Here is a 17231-nt window from a genome sequence, read left to right on the forward strand (position 1 = left end):
GATCTGCTCTCTCCTCCCCTCCCCCCCCCCCCCCCCCCNATACTGCTTAGTTATTATTTGCAGTAATTGCAAAGTTAGAGCAGTTATAAAAAATAGTTTCAGTAATTCCTGTATACTCCCCACATTCCCCAGCATTAAACTTATCATGTTTGCTCTATCACCCCCCCCATATATACATATGCTTTTTTCTTAACAGTTTGAGACTGACCTGCCCCTTTAACCCAAAACAAGACAGAATGTATTTTCACGGCAGGTGCTTGGTTGCCCTGCACTGAAGACGCGGTGGAGTCCGCTATCTCTGCCTTACTCTGTATAGCTTAGAAATAGGATCCGAAGTCACTGGATAAGAACTACCGAATAGGGAGAAGGCAAAGGTGAAGACGATGTGGTATCAGGGTAAGAAACAGAACATTGGGCCTGCCAGCCTCTGAGGCCCATGGAGTGGAGGCAGGGCAGGGGTGGAGTCTGGAAGGCCAGGGCTCTGGGGGTCGCCAGGCTGGTCTGCCCTCTGGAAGCCCCACTTGGGCGGAGGCGCATGTCTACCTTCCAGCTCCTAAGGCCACGGACAGCAGCCCTTCCCTGGCGGGGAGTGGGATGGAGGGAATGGATGGGACACGTGGGAGAAGTTCGGCGGCTGGCTGGGGTCAGAGGCAGAGCAAGACACAAAGCACTAGGTATCCCTGAACCCCTATGTCCGTAGTGTGATCGCCACAGCCTAGCTTTCCTCCTGGGGGATCTTTGAAGCCACCTGTGGCACCTTTGTTAATGAGAATGAGTAGGAACCTTGCTCTTCATCTCCACCGATCAGAAGGGTTTTGTGTCAAGCCATTTGGAAAGGACGTCAAGTCCTCTCTGCTCCTCGCCTGCAGCCATTGCTCCTGCTTCTGTGTTGGTGGCAGCCCTCTCCTAACTGTGAGGTGGGATGTACCCCGTCTGCGGAGAGCAGACTCTGTGGAAGGAGTCTGCTGGTATTTTCTAGAGCCTGTCATTGCTCTGGTGAGCTTCCTTTTCCATCACGACCTCAGGTGAACCTGGGTTCTGGCGTACCTTCGTAACACAGATCTGCTCTTTGGTCCTAAGGCCCACGCTAATGCCTGCGGTGTCCCCCAGCAGATTCTGGAACTCTAGCCAGGCCCCACCAGTAGCTTCTCCCCATCTGCCGGTGCAGCTTCTCGGCCAGTGCCACAGCCTGTCTTTTCGTTTCTCTACCAAGGTGGCGGAGGCGGCCCGGGACAGAAATGTCCCAGGTCCCAGCCCCAGTCTCTGGCTCCAGCCTCTGTTCCTTTCTGTTTGCTCCACTTGCTGACCGTCCCCTTGGAGGCAGGGCAGTGAATTCTTGGGTGCTGTGTCCTGGGGTGTCTGGGACTGGCCCGGGCAGGTGCCCAGTGATGTGTGTTCGGTGGGTGCAGAAAGCCCCCTCGGGCAGGGCCGTCTCAGCCTCCCTCCCTGCCTTGGCCCGGCCTCTTGCCAGCACCCCAGAGAGGACAGGCCTGGCCATCTCTGTCTTGGAGGGACTCCTGCAAGAGCACAGGCTCCAGGGTCTGGCGTTAATGAGAGAGTCCTGAGGCTGCTTTCTCTGTGGCTCTCGTGTGGGTGTGAGGCGTTTGAGAGGGTGGGATCGGGAGTATCAAAGCAGCCACTTGGTGAAGGGAGCTATGGTTTGTAGTGGGCACCATGACAGCTCAGGACACCCTGGCCTTACTGCCTCCAGCTCGCTTATCCACCCCCAGGTGACTAGAGACACCGCCCCAAGGTCATGGTGCCAGGGAGAGGGAAACAGACCCTGAGCTCCGTTGGAGTGGCTGGACGGGGCCCTGTCTGGCTGCTGACCGCCTCCTCCTCCCTCACCCCAAGAGGGTGCTGGCCCGGCAGAGGGGAGGTCTTCCCGGGCCATCCTGGCATGGGGCCTGGTCTCTGTCCACAAAGGCTGACAGGTTCTGGCAGTGGCCGTGGGCAGGGCAGGAGTGTGATTCGGAACACATCTGGTGTCACAAGTCTGTCTTTGTGCTGGCCAGAAAACCCCCCTTTCCAGAGCTTGCAGCCTTTGTGTGGTCCCCACTTGCCGATGAGCTCGGAGTTGGGCACGTGCTGTCACTGACTTGCTGCTTCATTTCTCCTTGCTGGGTGAGAGAGAGAGAGCAGGTGCGATCCTCCCCTTCCTGGGCATGGACGCATGGCTGAAGGTCACAGGCCAGTGTCAGGGCGGCCTGGAGTGCAGTGCTCTGACTAGAGACCTGTCAGCTGCTTGGTTCCCCCAAGATCTCCTGAATCAATGTAGGAAATTCAGGATAAACGCTTGATTTTTTTTTTCCCCTCTCTTTACCAGCTCTCAAAATTAAGGAGTTGATACCCTAACACCTTCTCAAAGTGACTAGGAGGGCTTAAAATATACATGTTCCAAGACGAACTCGTAGATTAAAACAGTCTTGGTCCCTGGGTCCTGTGGCTGTCCTCCTCAGCAGTGGCCCTGCCGTCCTGTCTCTGGCCCCCGGGAGCTCATTCAGGCTGGTTCTGAGTTCTGAAAACATGGGCCCTAGTGGCCTCGCATAGTGTCGCTGCTCTGCTGTGAGATCAGGGTCCACACCTGGAAGCCGCCTGGTTGCTTGTAGTGGAAAATGCTTTTCAGAGACCGCATTCCAGGTGCCAAGGTTCACCCTGTTGCCTTGGGTTGACAACGGTCTCTAGGCCTTTTTGGTGAACAGACCACCCACGGACGGACAAAGGTGCTGCGGCGTCACGCTCACCCATCCCCTTCCCTGCGGGCCTGGGGCTTTTAGTTAATCGAGTCCATTTTAGAGCCATCTCTCACCGTGCGCTCGTACGCGACTCTCTCTCCAGGGGGAACGCTAGGGACTCGCTCTGCCGTCAGGCTCTTCTGTCATGTGCTCTGGGCGTTTCTGGTTCTGGGTGGCATCACGGGCCCCTCATGGCCTCTTTTATTTTCCTAATTCTTAAAACAGCTTTGAAACTGTGGTTACGGTTGTTACCGTGAGGGCTGGGCCCCTTTGGCGGCTGTTTATTGCAGGGAGGGCACTTGCGGTCCCGGGCTCTTCTTCCTGTCCTTCGGTGGCCAAGTCCGATTCACCCGCCACCTTTTCCTGTCGACCTCTTTCTAATTAAGTAAAACGAGTTTTTTTGTTTGGGTTTTATTTTAGTCTGTTTTGGTGGTGGTGGGGAGCATCTGAAATATCTTTTCAGTTTTGTGTGCTAGACGTCCCATTTCTGTTGTCTTTGGACACAAAAGCAGGGGTGGATTAGCCTCCTCCCTGCTTCTGTCAGAGCTGTGTCTTGTGTCCGTCCAGGCTCCGACGTGGGAAGGAGCCGGGGGGAGCGTTTGCTCGATGACCGCACCAACAGACCGTGCTGCGTCGGGTCCTGTGGGCCTCGGGCCTGCCTCGCTTTCCAGGGGCCCCTGTTGTCGACAGCGGACCGGCTCTTTCTGTTACTCAGAAAGCCCTTTTTGCCTTCTCTTGCGTCCTCCCGTGGCACGCTGTTGCCCGCTCACGTGATCATAGTCCAGACGGCTGGCCCGGTGACTGTGCCCCCTCGCGGCAGGTCACCGGCACTCACCCCTCCTCAGTCGAGTGGGCTGCTCTGTCTTAACCCCGGTCCAGGGGGCTGCATGGTGGTGGGCCATGTCCGAGGGCTCGTGGCCTTGCCACTGCCCACTGGGCCTGGGCTTGCCTCTGGGGAGGCAGATCCCGGGAGTGAGGAGTGGGCCCCGAGTGGCTCTCTCCTGGGTGTGGCAGGGTAACCGCTGGTCGTAATATCCCTGGCCAGTTGTTTATTAAATTAAACAATGAAATGTGAAGAACAGATTGTTGTATGTTTGCCCTGTGATATTCCTTCTTTGCTTCTGCATAAGCTGAGGACAGCAGGCAGGCAGTGTCCTTCTCTGTCCCTTAGAGGCATGTGGGAGGCCCCTTGCCCTCGTGGGGCCCTGGGTGGGTGCCCCCTTGCTGCCCTGCTTTGGGTTTTGGCTCTCCCCTCATTCCTCAGCTTCCCCCTTTCTCTGCCTGAACAGTGGTCTAGTTTCCCCCCCACCCCTTGCTCTGCTTGGTACAGCCTTTGGTAACAAAGCTTTCTAACTTGACGGAGGGGTCCTGGGTTTGGGCCACCAGGATTTCCGATCATTTGTGCTGAGGAAAGACCCCAGCAGGATCACCTGGGTTAGGTAGGGGCCGGATTTGGTTATCAGAAAGGATCCAGATACAAGGAGGCCAGGAGCTGGGTGCTAGGTGCAGGGCAGAAGGAGCAGCTGCCCCAGCTGCCCACGTCCAAGTGCCTGAGTACAGAGTGGCAGATCCCAGGCTCTGGCTGAGCTGAGGCCACCTGAATGAGTGTTGTGCTTCCTGATAACCACCTAGGAGGGAGGGGACACAGGAGGAAGGTGTCTGGGCCTTGGGTGGTGTCGGCTTCCTGAACACGGTGCTGGAGCTGCAAGGCTCCCCATCAGTGTGGCTTCTCTTAACCAGCACAGCCCACTGGATTGGGGCAGTCTGGGGGTGGGGACGCAGAGCTCATAATGTTGGAGGGCTGTGCGGAAGCAGGAAGGAAACTCACGGGTACTTTGACTGCAGAGCTGCCTGGGAGTTTGGGGCTGTTGGGGTGTCCATTCTGTAAGAGATATTTTGAAAGACCTATTAAGTGAAATTTTGACTAACTGTCTGGAACAGGATCTGAAAAGCAGCTCTAAAAATAGCAGACCTCATTTAAAGTTTATGGCCAGCTTATAAAAACACTGATGCAGTGAACGCACTTAACTCATTGCATTTGGAAAGCGTCTTGCATTGCTTCTACTTGTGAGCGTGGTTTGTTCTTGTCAGTCCAGCGATGCCTTCCCCTTAGGACTGTTGCAGACCCATGTGTGCTTGCAGCTCTTTCCCCCTGGAATAGACCTCAAGTAGAGAGGTTGTTTCAGCCATTTCTAGAATATGTAATTTGTAAATTTGTGCCCCTGTTGGTAGGTAGTACCTTCCAGTAGGCACATCTCAACGGGTGCACTTTCCGAGGCCCCGTGTCCCACACAGGTTGTCCCAGATGACAGGCCAGACGCAGCCACCGTTTGTTCCAGAGCAGCCTTTGGAAACCTTGTGATCGTGAAATTGATTCATTTTATAACGTGACTTAGAATACACGGTCAGTGCAAATCTGTGTCTGTGTGGTGTGTGTGTGTGGTCTTTGTGTATAACTGAAACACACTAGTCTGGTGCACATGCCCTACATCCATCATTTCTCTTCTGAGCTGCTACTTTAAATTAAAAAAAAAAAAACAAAAACCTGCCCCACCAGGCCGGTTTTACGAGCCACATTAGTGGGTCCAGCCTGTAGTTTGAGAAACTATAGGTTCCGAGTAGTTTCCATTTTGAAATAAGAAGAAAAATCACACATGCAAGGAGATCTGTTTAAAATGGGACAAAATCCAGGCTTACAAACTCAGAATTGTTAAAGTATAAGAGAGGACGTTGTACTTAAAAATTTTTTTTATGTCTTTATTTTGAGAGGGACCGAAAACGAGCAGGGGAAGGACAGAGAGAGAGGGAGACACAGAATCTGAAGCAGGCTCCAGGCCCTGAGCTGTCAGCACAGAGCCCGACGCGGGGCTCAAACCCACAGACTGTGAGATCATGACCTGAGCTGAAGTCAGATGCTCAACCAACTGAGCCACCCAGGAGCCCTGAGGGCATGTACTTTAAAGGAGGAGACAGGTGACAGACAGGATGATCCTGTGAGTGGAGCGTGAGAACTTGCTGGGATTCCCGCAGGGGCCCTCATGTCTTCCTGCACCGGGCACGCGTTATGTGCACTCATGGTGTGTGGGCTGTGTGCCTGCCATGCGTGGTGGGCGCCTCCTTTTGGGGGGGGTCGACTTAGTGATCTGTGCCATGCGGCTGGTTGGGGTGGGCCGGACTCCCCCACCCTCTGGAGAGGGGAATGGACCCAAAGCCAGTGCTGTAGGGAGGGGTGCACCCCAAACACAGCCCTGCCCCTGGGTTGGGGTTCCTGGCTCTTGAAACACTGGGACCTGGGCTTTTCACCCAAGTCCCTGGTTGCAAAAGGCAGAGGGCAGATGTGGGTCCCCATGTCCCCTTCCTTCTCTGTCCCTTGCCCTCTGGGCCCCTTCCCAGACCTGGCCGCAGCATCCCCCCAGCTCACCACGGAGCCTCAGGAGGCCCAGCACTTACTGCCTTTCCTTTCCTCTGCTCATGGGGACAGTGATGAATCAGAGTTAAGACTCCTTTGAGAAGATGAGGCTCCCACATTGTCTGTGCAGGTGTGGTTCTATTTTATGAGCATCAAGTTTAAATGNCTTTCTCTCCTTCAGGTCCTGGGAGGTCAGCTCCACCACCAAGCACACCCCAAACTACTGGCTTCAGGCCATGCACATGAGGCTTGGGGGCGAGGCCTGGGGCAAGGTGGGCAAGAACGGCATGAGTGAGTATATCCCGTGAGGCCAGAGGGACAGGCTTCAGGTGGCCTCACAGCCTTGAGGCGTGTTGTAAGCACAGCAAGAAGCCTTTAGAGGGCCTCCGCATGGGCTGGCCGTGTTTCGGCACGACCCCTCCGGGTGTTGCGTGGAGACAGTGATGTTGCCAGGACCCCGTGAAGGAGGCCAGTTAGGACACCTGTCAGGGTCTCAGCAGGTGGCAGTGCCCGGTGGAGGCAGAGATGACAGTGTGGCAGGCGCACTTGTTCCCACCCTCCTCAGGTCATGCCTTCGGGGGTTCTCATACTCCTGGTGACCCCATTTTAGAGCCGACAAAGACAGGTGCAGAGGGGATAGGACAGTGCCTGAGTTACTAGGAAGTCCTGGCGCTGGAGTTCAGCCTGGCCCAGCCGTGCTGGGGTCTGTTCCGAGGTCTTCCGGTGGGTTTGAGAACCAGGTGAGGGAACTGACGGGGGGCTTTAGGTTGCAGAGGGAGATGGTGGCCGGGCCGTGGGGGACCCGAGTGGGCAGGGAGCAGCTCTGTTACTGAGACGCAGGCGTGCATGTCCTGGTTGCACTTAGGGGCATGGTGACTTTGACGCACAGTGGTACCCTCCGCGTGGTGGAGCAGAGGTGCCAAGGGGGCTATGAGTGTGCGGACAGGCCCAGCCGAGCCTGGGCAGGGGAGAGGAAGGGAGGGCCGAGAGAGAAGGGCGGGTGCAAGACTCGGCCCCGAGGAGCTGGGCCTGAGGTTGGGAGGAGCTGTGGGGAGCGCCGTCTGCGGGGAGGCCAGTGTGGGCAGCTGGGACAGGTGGACAGGTGCCTGGCACCCACTGGACTGACCGAGGGGTGTGGGGCTGAGGGCGACCGCGAGAGCTGTTTTCGTGTGTGTCGGGGGACTGGTTGGTGTTCGAACCTCAGGGAAGGTAAGGAGGTGAGCCAGAGAGCGATTTTCTGGAGCTTGGCTGTGAAAGGCACAAGACAGTGGGGCTTGTTGGGTTGGCCTCCTTGTGGGCTGCTTCTCCTGGTCTCCGCCGTCTTCTTGCTTTTCTTGGCATTTTTTCCTCGTGGCCTGGAGGACCGCATGAGAGAATAAGCTGCTAGAGGTGTTCGCGCTCTGCCTGCCTCATAGAAGGTCGTCCGGATGCTCTGCCATGAGCTTTGCTTCATTGTGTAAGGAGACTCTAGGTAAAGTCATACATGCTTCGCCTTCCAGCAGAGGAGAGGGAAGATCACGCACCCCATCTCTCCCCTCCCCGGCCCGCTTCCCTCCCAGGGGCATGTGAACCCCTACATCTGGAGATACAGAATGTTCTCTCCTGTTCTTGTTTGTTTGAAACAAAAGTGAGGTGACTGTCTTCTGGACCTTGCTTAAACCGGTTGCGGCCCGTGGGAATGTGACGTGTTTATCTCAGGTCGGCTGTTGTTTCCTTCGTGGGAGGGTGGTGGTTATGGTGGTTATGGTGGTAGCTACAGGCAGCGTCACAGGGGCCGTCTCAGCCCATCTGTCCTCACTACTTTTTTTTTTTTTAACCAGGGAATCACTGTTGTCCTTCCCTTGATGATACACTTTGTCACGTTCTTAGCCTCCCGCCTGCCAGGTGGCAACAGGCCTGCTCTGGTTGGGGGTTGCCAGTCTGGTGGAACACAGCTCCACTGTCCTCTGTATGTTTTCGTTAGTGGTGCTCAGCCTGTTTTTGTCTTTATTATCTTTTGTAAGTTTTCCTCTGACTTGCTTATTTTAGTCTCAGAATGCCACTGCTGTTGATTGGTGTGGCCACTACCAAGAAAGAGATTTTTCCTATCTATTCCTTTACCTGTGTTCACCATGCAGAGGTACTTCCTCCTGGTGATGAGAGGGAGCATCAGGTCAGAGGGAGCGAGGCAGACCGTGGAGGCAGCTAGTGCTGGGCGCCCTCTGTCTGCATAGCTCTGGGCTCCGCGTGACAGGGAGACTTGAGATTCCCACCCTAGCCATGCTTGCCGGAGGTGTCTCTTTCCCTTATGGCCTCAGCTCTGTTAGTTTTAAAGACCGCCCCTCACATTGTATGTTCAGAGGCCCAGGCACCCTCCTCCCTGGCGGCCAGCCTTCTTGTACCCAGGGACATCTGCGAGCCTGGGTCAGACACCCACGTGAGGCTGCGTCTGCTTGCTCAGGACACACTGGACTGAACAGGAGGCCAGTGCTCCCACTTTATAGATTGGGAAAGAAGGCCCAGAGCGGTCGAGTAGCTGCCGGGGTCTTGAGTCTGGGAACCGTGCTGCCAGGGATCGATGTGCCCTCTCTCGAGTCTGGAGCCCCCCGAGCCTGCTCGCCAGAGTCTCCGGGGTGCACTTGGGTGCTCCCCAAGAAGCAGGCTGACCCCATCTTGACCGCTGCCTTCAGACCTCCCGACACAGGTTTGAGCTGCACACCTGCCACGGTTCTGAGCTGAGGAGACAGGTGAGGTGGAGAAAGCCGGTCCAGACCGTGCGGCCGGCAGTGGGACTTGAGGTGGGGGGGCTTACCTGGTCTCCTGGCAGGATGAGGGTGTGAAGGAGCTGCTCTGAGCAGAAGGGGCCTGTGTCCACCAGAGGGCGCAGGTGACCACGCAAGTGGGCTGGACAGTGGAATGGAGATTGTGGGGCTGGATGATCACCCAGAAAGTGAGCGGGATCACAGCACTGGAGAGGGCCGCTTGGAGCCTGCACGTGTGTGCGCGCGTGTATGTGTGTGTGTTACTGTTCCTTGCCCTGCTGCCCCACATGCTGTGGGCTGCTGGGACCCCGAGGGGCCCCGCTGGGGGTGCGCCGGCTCGGGGTCCTGCCCAGCGGGCCTGGAACCCACCAGACGCCGGTGGAGATTGCACCTTGGATCAGCCAGCCTGCCTACGAAGTGCTTGCTGTGTCCCGAGGCCGGGAGGTCTCAGGGCGTGCCTCCAGTGGCCGGACACCCCTCGGGGCTGGCTCACCTGCTCTAGCGCTCCTCCCCACAGCCATGGGAATGCCACGCGCTCTCACGTCTGCCAGTGGCCGGTGGACCAGTGTTTCAGTCTCTGACACTCTGCTAGGTTATTGTCGTCACTGGTCCACTTTTGGCCTCATTTGCTTTAGTGTCCTTCCCCGCGCCCCTCCTGCCCCTGAATTTTGGTTGGGAGATTCTAGGCAGCCCACGACCACCCCTGCCTTGTAGCACCTGTCGGGCTGGTGGTCTTTGGGGGAGCGTGTCCATTTGGCACCTGCGTTGGGCTCCCTGCTAAGTTATGGGCTCTGGAGAGCAGGTGTGCGTTTGTCCCTGGTGAACACGAGTGGCGTGTCTGGCTCATGACAGGTGCCAGTGTTTGAGCAGTTTCCTAAGGGGCACCAAGAGGAGGCGTCTGCATTTTGCCCCTTGGTTGACCTTGAGTTAAGTATTTGCTTTTCAGGGTTCCTCACAGAGATAGTAGCCCTAGTCAAAGCTTATTGTCCACTTGTGCCCACGCCACGTGAAGGTGGGGGGCTAGGGGCCAGGTGACTGCCAGGATCAGGGCCTCTGCCTGAGGCTGCAACAGGGAGACGGGTAAGGGACCTCTCCCTGTCATGCGAGCCTTCTCCAAGTGGTTTCAGGATTCCATTTAGGGTTGGGACGTGGGTAATGGCAGCTGAAGCTAATGGAGGGGACCCCCTTTTCTGAGCAGGCATGTGTGCACCTTTCCCTGCCTGCCACATCCTTGCTGTGCAGACATGAGGCTGTTAGCAGCCTTAGCCGGGCTCTGGGTTCAGAGTCCAACAGGTTTGACAGATTTGTGCTTTGTCTTTGGCCTCTGAGCACACCTCCATGGAGACAGTGGTGTGTGTTTGGAAGCCTTGGGCCAGGACTGGCGCTGAGGTATATAGCCCGTGGCCTTGGACAGGGTACAACTCACTGACCCCCAAGGTTGGGTCAAGTCCATGGCTTTCTGACTCTTTGGGGATAGGGGACAAAGAGACAGGTGATCCTGAAGTGCTGGCTAGGAAGTGGGGCTGGGGCCGGCTGCACAGGAGGGGGGAGGGGCTGTCAGGATGCGTTTCCTCGGGCTGGCCAGCCCTGTGGTCGAGCTCCATCCGGGTGGGGCAGGTCCTCCCCTGTGAGTTGGCCTGAGCGGGGTGGGAAGTCCTCCAGCAGATGAGTAGAACTGACAATTCCAGCCGCTCCTTGTGAGCTAGAGGCCCTGGACCCTGCTTGGGACCCAGTGAAGAGCGTGGCGCCTGCACCAGCCAGGCTGCTTCTCGGCAGGGTTCAGATGCCTCGCCACTCACCCCTCCTACACAGAGACAAGTGGGCGTGGGCCTCAGTTGGTAGGTGGTACGAGGAGCCTGGGGCCGCCTGCCTGTGTCCCATGTTGCACTTGGCCCTGATGCCTGAAGAAGGTGGACTGGGCTTCTGCGTGGAAATTAGAAATGTAAGAGCAAATTAAAAGGCCAAGGGATAGAAAATAAGATTAGGTGTACTTCCCAGCACGTAGAACAGAAAGTCAGGTACGGACCCCAGGTGCATAAGAGTAAGGATGTCAGAGCGTCTGTGCAGGGAGTGCACAGACTCCACAAAGGAGTTCCAGAAAGAGCAGGAAACAGAAGGAGGGAGTTATTAGAGCAAGTCACTATTTCCCCAGAACTGCAGGCAGTGAGTTCCCATTGAATGGGCTCAGTGCCTCACACAGGGAGTGTCCTCTGTTCCCACAGCATTTCAGGATGCCAGGGATAAAGAAAGGATTCTAAAAACTTCCAGAGAGAGGAACAAAACAAAAAACCAGGAATCCAAACACAAATTCTAACCCAGAAATGAAAAAATAGTCTTTAAGAAACCGTCAGAAAAGGATTTCCAACATGGACTTCATATCAGCCACACTATCAGTCACATGCAAGGTTAGAATAAAAAATCTCTTCTCACTCTGAAGTTCTCCAAAAAAGGATTACTTCCATGCACCTACTTTCAGGAAGTTTCTGAGGAGACCTGGTGCAGAAGGGGAGGAGGACAGCCCTGTGACAGCTGGGGAGCAGGCCTGGTCAGAGCTGAGGGATGGGCTCGCTCACAGGAAACCATGGGGAAGACCCTGGGCCATGCTTTGCGTGCTTTCTCAGCGGCTCGATCCAGTCACACGTCTTGGCTGGGCCCTGTCCTCTTACTCTTAATTTTCCTAATAACTCCTGGCTTCAGGTTCTAGAAAAGAAAAGCCACATTAAACCTAAATCTGGGTGAGTGGCGTCGACACGCCTTTTGCTCCTTGAGTGCCCATACCCTCTTTCTCACCGTGTGCCTGGCTTAGTTTCTGGGAGGAGGTGGGAACGGCAGACGCCAGCTCACCCGCAGCCCCGATGCCACCGAGAAGTGAGCTGTATGTAACTGAAGTCCCCTGGAAGCTCACTCATGGCACCCTGTCTTCTTGGCTGTGGGCCGTACCCTCGGCTCAGTGGTCCCAGGTTGACCTGAGGCAGTGCCGCCACACATATGTGGTCAGAGGTGGGGGACAGTGTCCATGCCGACACGGATCTCGGGTCACCGGTGCTGGTGGAGCAGTGTCCACAAGGGTGTGTGGGTTCGTGGAAGCCCCGCCTGCCTGCGGCGCGTCTCTCCTTGCCAAGGGCTCCCTCCTCGAGCCCCACTGCAGCCTCGCTCAGCTTTCCCCCGCCTGGCTGCCACCGGGTTCTCCCTGGGCCTCGAGGTCACCCGCTATGTGTGTGGCACTGGTCGGCTCCTCTCGGCTGCTGGGCATGGTCTGTGGTGTGGCTGCCGTGACGGTACCAATGTTCTCCAGCTGGTGGCCGCTGGGGGGTGGGGGGGGTCCTGTCTTCCCACTGTGGCCAAAGCTCCTTTGAGCACTTTTGAGGTCCTCATGTGGCCGTGTGTTCTGTGCCCTCAGGGTGAGGAGGGGCATTGTCCAGGGGTGCCCACTGTGTGTTTCACTTTTTGGGAAACTGCCATATGTTTAGCTGCACCTCATATTTAAAAATCTTTATTAGGATGTAGGTAGCAACTTTTTTTTGTTTAATTATAAAAACAGTATAGCTGAAAATTTGGAGACCTAGGGAAAAAAAAATCTCCCTTTATCAGCATTTGTTTCTTGGTGTTTTCATGTATGACTTTTCCCAAAATTACAGTAGCTTTTTTTCCCCCTTCCGATTGTATGGGAAATTCCAGTAATTCATAGAATTATAAAGAAAATGAAATCCACATCGAATCTCACCCCCAAGGAGCTAGCTGTTCAGGGTGGCCCCTTCCTGCCTCCCTGTGCTGTGGCCCATCCGTGCCAGCGCATGCCCAGTGGGGACAGAGACTGCCCCTCGGATGGGGACACACCGTGGCTTATTGACCAGGCCCCTGCACATACAGGCTTAGACGGTTCCCAGTATCTTATTTGCAAGCAATGCTTCATTTGGTCTCCTTATTCGTAAGTCATTCTGAGTTTGAGTATTTGTGATAAATTCCTAAAAGTAGACTCTCTGGCTCAAAGGGTCTTCACTTTGTGCATTCTGGAACATTTTGTGGGGCAGTCTTTGGGGAGGGATGGTGGGTGTGCCTCCCCAGCCCTGGGTGTCCTTGTCCTTGGTCAGAAGCAGGAAAAAAATCGTCTTGTCTTCCGTGAGGGTGCTCCTGACTTAGGGAAATCGGTCTTCTCTTCTCACATTTATTGACCATTTGTCATTTTTTTTACTCTTTCTCTCTCTTATGGATGGTTTTTTTCCTTGCCCTTTACTGCTTATTTCTGGGGGGAGGAGGGTCGTGTTTTCCTTACTGATTTGCACATGTTCTAATTTGTCCATTGGGACTTAATTCGTGCAGAAGCACGAGCATTACACTGCTGCTGCTGGACCGTGTCCTCACCGCTGAGGTGTTAGCAGGAAAGGACAGGCATGGTTCCCGCTCCCGTTGAACTCAGACACAGCGGGGTGAGGGGGGGACTGTGGGGCGCTGTGTTTTGGAGGGTAAGGGTCTCAGGTGACATTTGTGCCACGACTTGCAGGAGCAAGGGAGGCTCTGAGGCTCTTTGGGGCTGAGGACACGTCAAGACAAGGGTTCTGTCCCTGGGGCCAGGCGGGCCTGCTGGGCATTGGGTAGGGGCACGCCTCACGTGGGGCCTCCAAACCCCTTGGGAGTCTGTGAGCCTTCACAGCTGATGGGGGCCCCGGGGGCATTTGAGCTAAGAAGTAAGATGAACAGGCCGGGTTTTAGAAAGGGCCTTCCGAGGACTGAGGCCTGAGGTCAGCGGGGTGGCCCTCCGGGGCCTCGAGCAGTTTACGTGCCCAGGAGGCGCCAGGGCAGGAGGCCAGGCTCCCGTCTGGATCCTCTGTCCCCAGACCAGCGTGCTGTGCTGAGCGTCTGCTCCCCACGGCTTCTCTGGGCCTCCCCCTGAGGAATCTGAAGTATGGGCCTCGGCATGTCAGACTCTGGCTTGCCTCTCACTGTCCTGAACTCCCATACCTGCTGCCCCTCCTCCTCATGTCAGAGAAGAGAAGAGCACTTCCAGTTAGAGGGGGATGTGCTGTGAGGGAGCAGGGTCTGCGGGAGGGGCTCGGGGGCCCTTCTCCCAGCGCGGCCTGGGCCTTCCCTTAATGTTGCAACAGGGACGGGCCGTCCAGGGCCCCACAGCCACAGCACGAAGTGGACGGTGCCCAGCCACAGGGTGGCTGCTGGCAGAGCTCTCACGTGCACGGCGTTCTGGGGGTTTCTGGCCCTCGTGCCCTTTATAACAGGGTGACCCAGGTGCTCCTGACTTGCATGGGCCTCCTGGGCCAGCTCTGGGCGGCATTGCAGGGCGCGAGGGGCACCCTCACCCATGGCTGAATGACCGGCAGGGGCGACCTGGGGGTGCTGTGGGGGACAGGTTGTCTCCACCCCCCTTGGACACCATGATCTGTGCCTCTCTTGGAGCTCAGCCTTCTCTGGAAGCTTCCCTCCACCCATGACACAGAGATGCTCACCCATTTCTCTTTGGCATTTTTCTAATGAAAGGCTCTTTCTTGCTTGGAGTTCAGTGTTTGTGGGGGGAAAAGAAAACTTGCCAGTTTGTGCTGAAGTATCTGCCCGTGGCGGGGTCATACAGGGAGTAAGGGCACTGGGAGGGGCTGGGCACAGGCGGCATCTCACTGGGCTATGTATGCTCCCCTCCTTCCTGGACTGAGCCTGGGCTAAATCTTGCAGCCTGGGCTTTTATACCAGTGGGAGGGTGGGGCACCTTGGCAGGATCCGCATCACCCTAATCTTAGGCCGCTGGGCTCCTTGCCTGCTGAGCTTCTGAAGCCTGGGGGGTGAAGAGAGGCGCTCACCTGTCTCCTGCCTCGAGCAGACCGGCCTTCTGACCATGCACTCTCCCGGAGTTAGCGCCGGTGCACCCACCCTTGTTAGTAACCCTGCGTGTGGCACTCTCCTGGGCCCCAGTGTGCGCAAGGGAGGGCTGGGGCACATGGGCTTTGCTGCGCTAAACAGAGGGTGCTGTGGAGTCAGTGGGTCTCAGCCAGCCTGTCACGAGCAGGCCACCTTGCCTCTGCCCAGGCCAGTGGGCGCTTGTCTTGGCAGATGCCAGCACGGAGGTCAGGAGGGAAGACCGGCCAGAGGTGGCTGCTGTGCGGCCTGGAGGCCCCTGCCCTCTGTGGTCAGCGGTGGCTGGGGGCCAGGCGGGATGACTAGGCAGGCTTCAACAGCCACCTCCATTGTTTGGAGTTTGGCTTGACTTGAAGTTGGAACGGAACGGTTTTGGTGGTGTGGTGGCGCATTTCTCTGCTCTCTGCGCGTGTGCTAATATCCCGGCGCCCAGCCCCTCGTGGGATACAGCCTGCCTCCTCTCCCACTGAGGCGGTTCCTTCTGTCTGACCTCAGAACTGCTCCTGGTGTCCATGGCTTCTCTGGGGCTGGGCTCCAGGAAGGCACTTGACCGCCTGCCTCATCCCTGCACGTCCTCCTTGTCCGCCACCCAGAGGTTCTCCCCTGGCCACCTCAGCCTGGTTACAGATGTGCCGGGCAAGTGTGTGAGGAAGGCAGGGTGAGCCCCGCGTGGTCGCGGACCCGGGCTCAGCCCAACTCTCCTGCCGCCCCACCCCCGTGCCTACAATCTTGCCTTGTTGCAGTGAACTTGGCCCCCACTCAGATGCTGGGTCCAGGGTGAGCTTCAGAGGGGGGCCGGGCTGTCACTGCGCCTGCTTTCCCCGGTGCAAAGGAAACGGTATTGTGTGTTGGGTGTGAGGCGGTGGTACAGTGGTGGGTTTGGGGCTTTCTCTCTCCGGTTCCGGCCTCTGCTGCCAGGGCCGTGGGAGAGGCAGACACGCTTGCCCTTGGGAGTTGGAGCTGATTTGCCTCCCGAGTCAGCTGCTTGGCCGCTTGTGACCAGGCTGCCCAGGGGCTGCTTTCCTCCCAGGACAGCTGAACTCTGGGCCGGTTCCTTTCCAGATGTGCCCATCCCCTTTCCCTTCTTGGGGATGTAGGGGCGTTTAAGAGCAAAGGCTCGGGAGCAGGCTTCCCGTGTCAGATCTGGACCTCTCTCCCTGCCTCCTCGGTCTCCACCTCTGTAGGATGGAGACGTCCAGACACCTGGAGGGTGATCGCAGTGTGCTGGGGGGCTGCCAGCGCTGTGGGCTTGCACACACAGGCATGGGGAATGGGGTGGGCGCCAAACCCCAGAACTCAGGGGCTCTAGTGGCTTGTTCTTTTGTGTCCTTCCCCTCTTGTGTGCCCAGGGCTGTTGGCCCAGCGGGGCCTCAGGGAGACACATGAAGGCTCTTTCCAGCCAGCTCAGGGGGCGCCAAGTTTGGGCCTCCTGGGCTGGCGCGTGCAAAGCCACATCACAGGTCCCTACTCACTGTGGATGGCACCGTGCCCTTCTCCTCTGTGCCCTAGACAGTGTGGAGTGGGGACCTATGGCCACAGGGGACTGTGTCAGCCCTGCTCCAGTGGCTCTCATCCCAGAAAACCTGCCCTGAAGCCAGCTGCCACATCCCCGCCCAAACCTCGCTTCCTCTCCTCTCTGTCCTCTGACCCTGCTGCTGCTGAGGGTTCTCTGCTTGGTTCCAGCCTGGTGTTAGTTGTGGGGCGACTTGAGCGTTCCCTCTCTCGGACCCCACATGGGTGGTGACCACTGCGACATTGGCTGTCCAGAGTAGCAGGTGGCATCCCTCAGGCCCTCCCAGGACGTTTCCACTCATGTGGTAACCTCAGTGCAGCGGAAGGTTCATTCCATTCCAAGGGACGAGCCTGACGCGTAGGCCTTGGCTGGCCATGCGTGCTGTTTTGGGCTGCTGGGCCCCTGGATGTGGCCTGGAGGGGGTGGGGGTTGTTGGGGGATGGGGCTGAGGAGTCACAGGGGACGGAACAGACGCTGTGGGCTGGAGGCTTCTCTCCATGTCTCGCAGGTAGCTGGCTGGGTGGGACCTTCTGGTCCTTCCTTTCATCTTGATGGTGTGGGCAAAGCCACTTGTCCTGTGCAGTTGTCTTGCAGAAAGGGACGGAGAAGGCTGGTGAGTATTCTGGCCACCGGCCAGTGTGCAAATAAGGTGTCACAAACACGTGTCATCTTTTTCTTCCTGCATTTTAAGTAAATAGTTCATCACGACATAACGTACGGGGAGAGCACAGATGCACATGGCCTACGTGTGGTTTCACGTTAACAGCACACAGCCACCTTTGATGTTATGTGGCCTTCTTGGCCCTGCTTGTCCACCCCTCCTGACTCTAGCATCGTGCGCTGGGTGCCCACAACCATGCAGCGTGGTATATCTGTGGGGCCTGCAGTTGTGTCCCAGTGAGAGCTCCTGTGACCTCGTTGGCATGTGGTGTTCTTTGTGCGTGCACCTCTGATCACACTTACGTTCATCAAGA

At 56.9% G+C, this 17231-nt stretch overlaps 1 protein-coding gene across 4 annotated transcripts in view; it reads left to right on the top strand.

Moving 5' to 3' along the window:
- The window catches only part of MOB2 (MOB kinase activator 2), a 53697-nt gene that overhangs the window by 2946 nt on the left and 33520 nt on the right, over window positions 1-17231 (top strand). Inside the window, exon 1 of one of the 4 annotated variants that reach the window (XM_077771526.1) lies at window positions 15491-15521. The exons of 2 other annotated variants lie outside the window; for them this stretch is intronic. In XM_077771526.1, coding sequence (XP_077627652.1) covers window positions 15508-15521 — 14 coding nt within the window. In that variant the 5' untranslated portion in view covers window positions 15491-15507. Of the gene's footprint in view, window positions 1-15490; window positions 15522-16777; window positions 16871-17231 lie in introns of those variants that run through there. One more of the 4 variants, XM_077771523.1, reaches the window with a different exon arrangement.

Source organism: Crocuta crocuta, unplaced genomic scaffold (assembly GCF_008692635.1).
Source record: "Crocuta crocuta isolate KB4526 unplaced genomic scaffold, BGI_CrCroc_1.0 scaffold1192, whole genome shotgun sequence".
NCBI classification, from domain to species: Eukaryota; Metazoa; Chordata; class Mammalia; order Carnivora; family Hyaenidae; genus Crocuta; species Crocuta crocuta.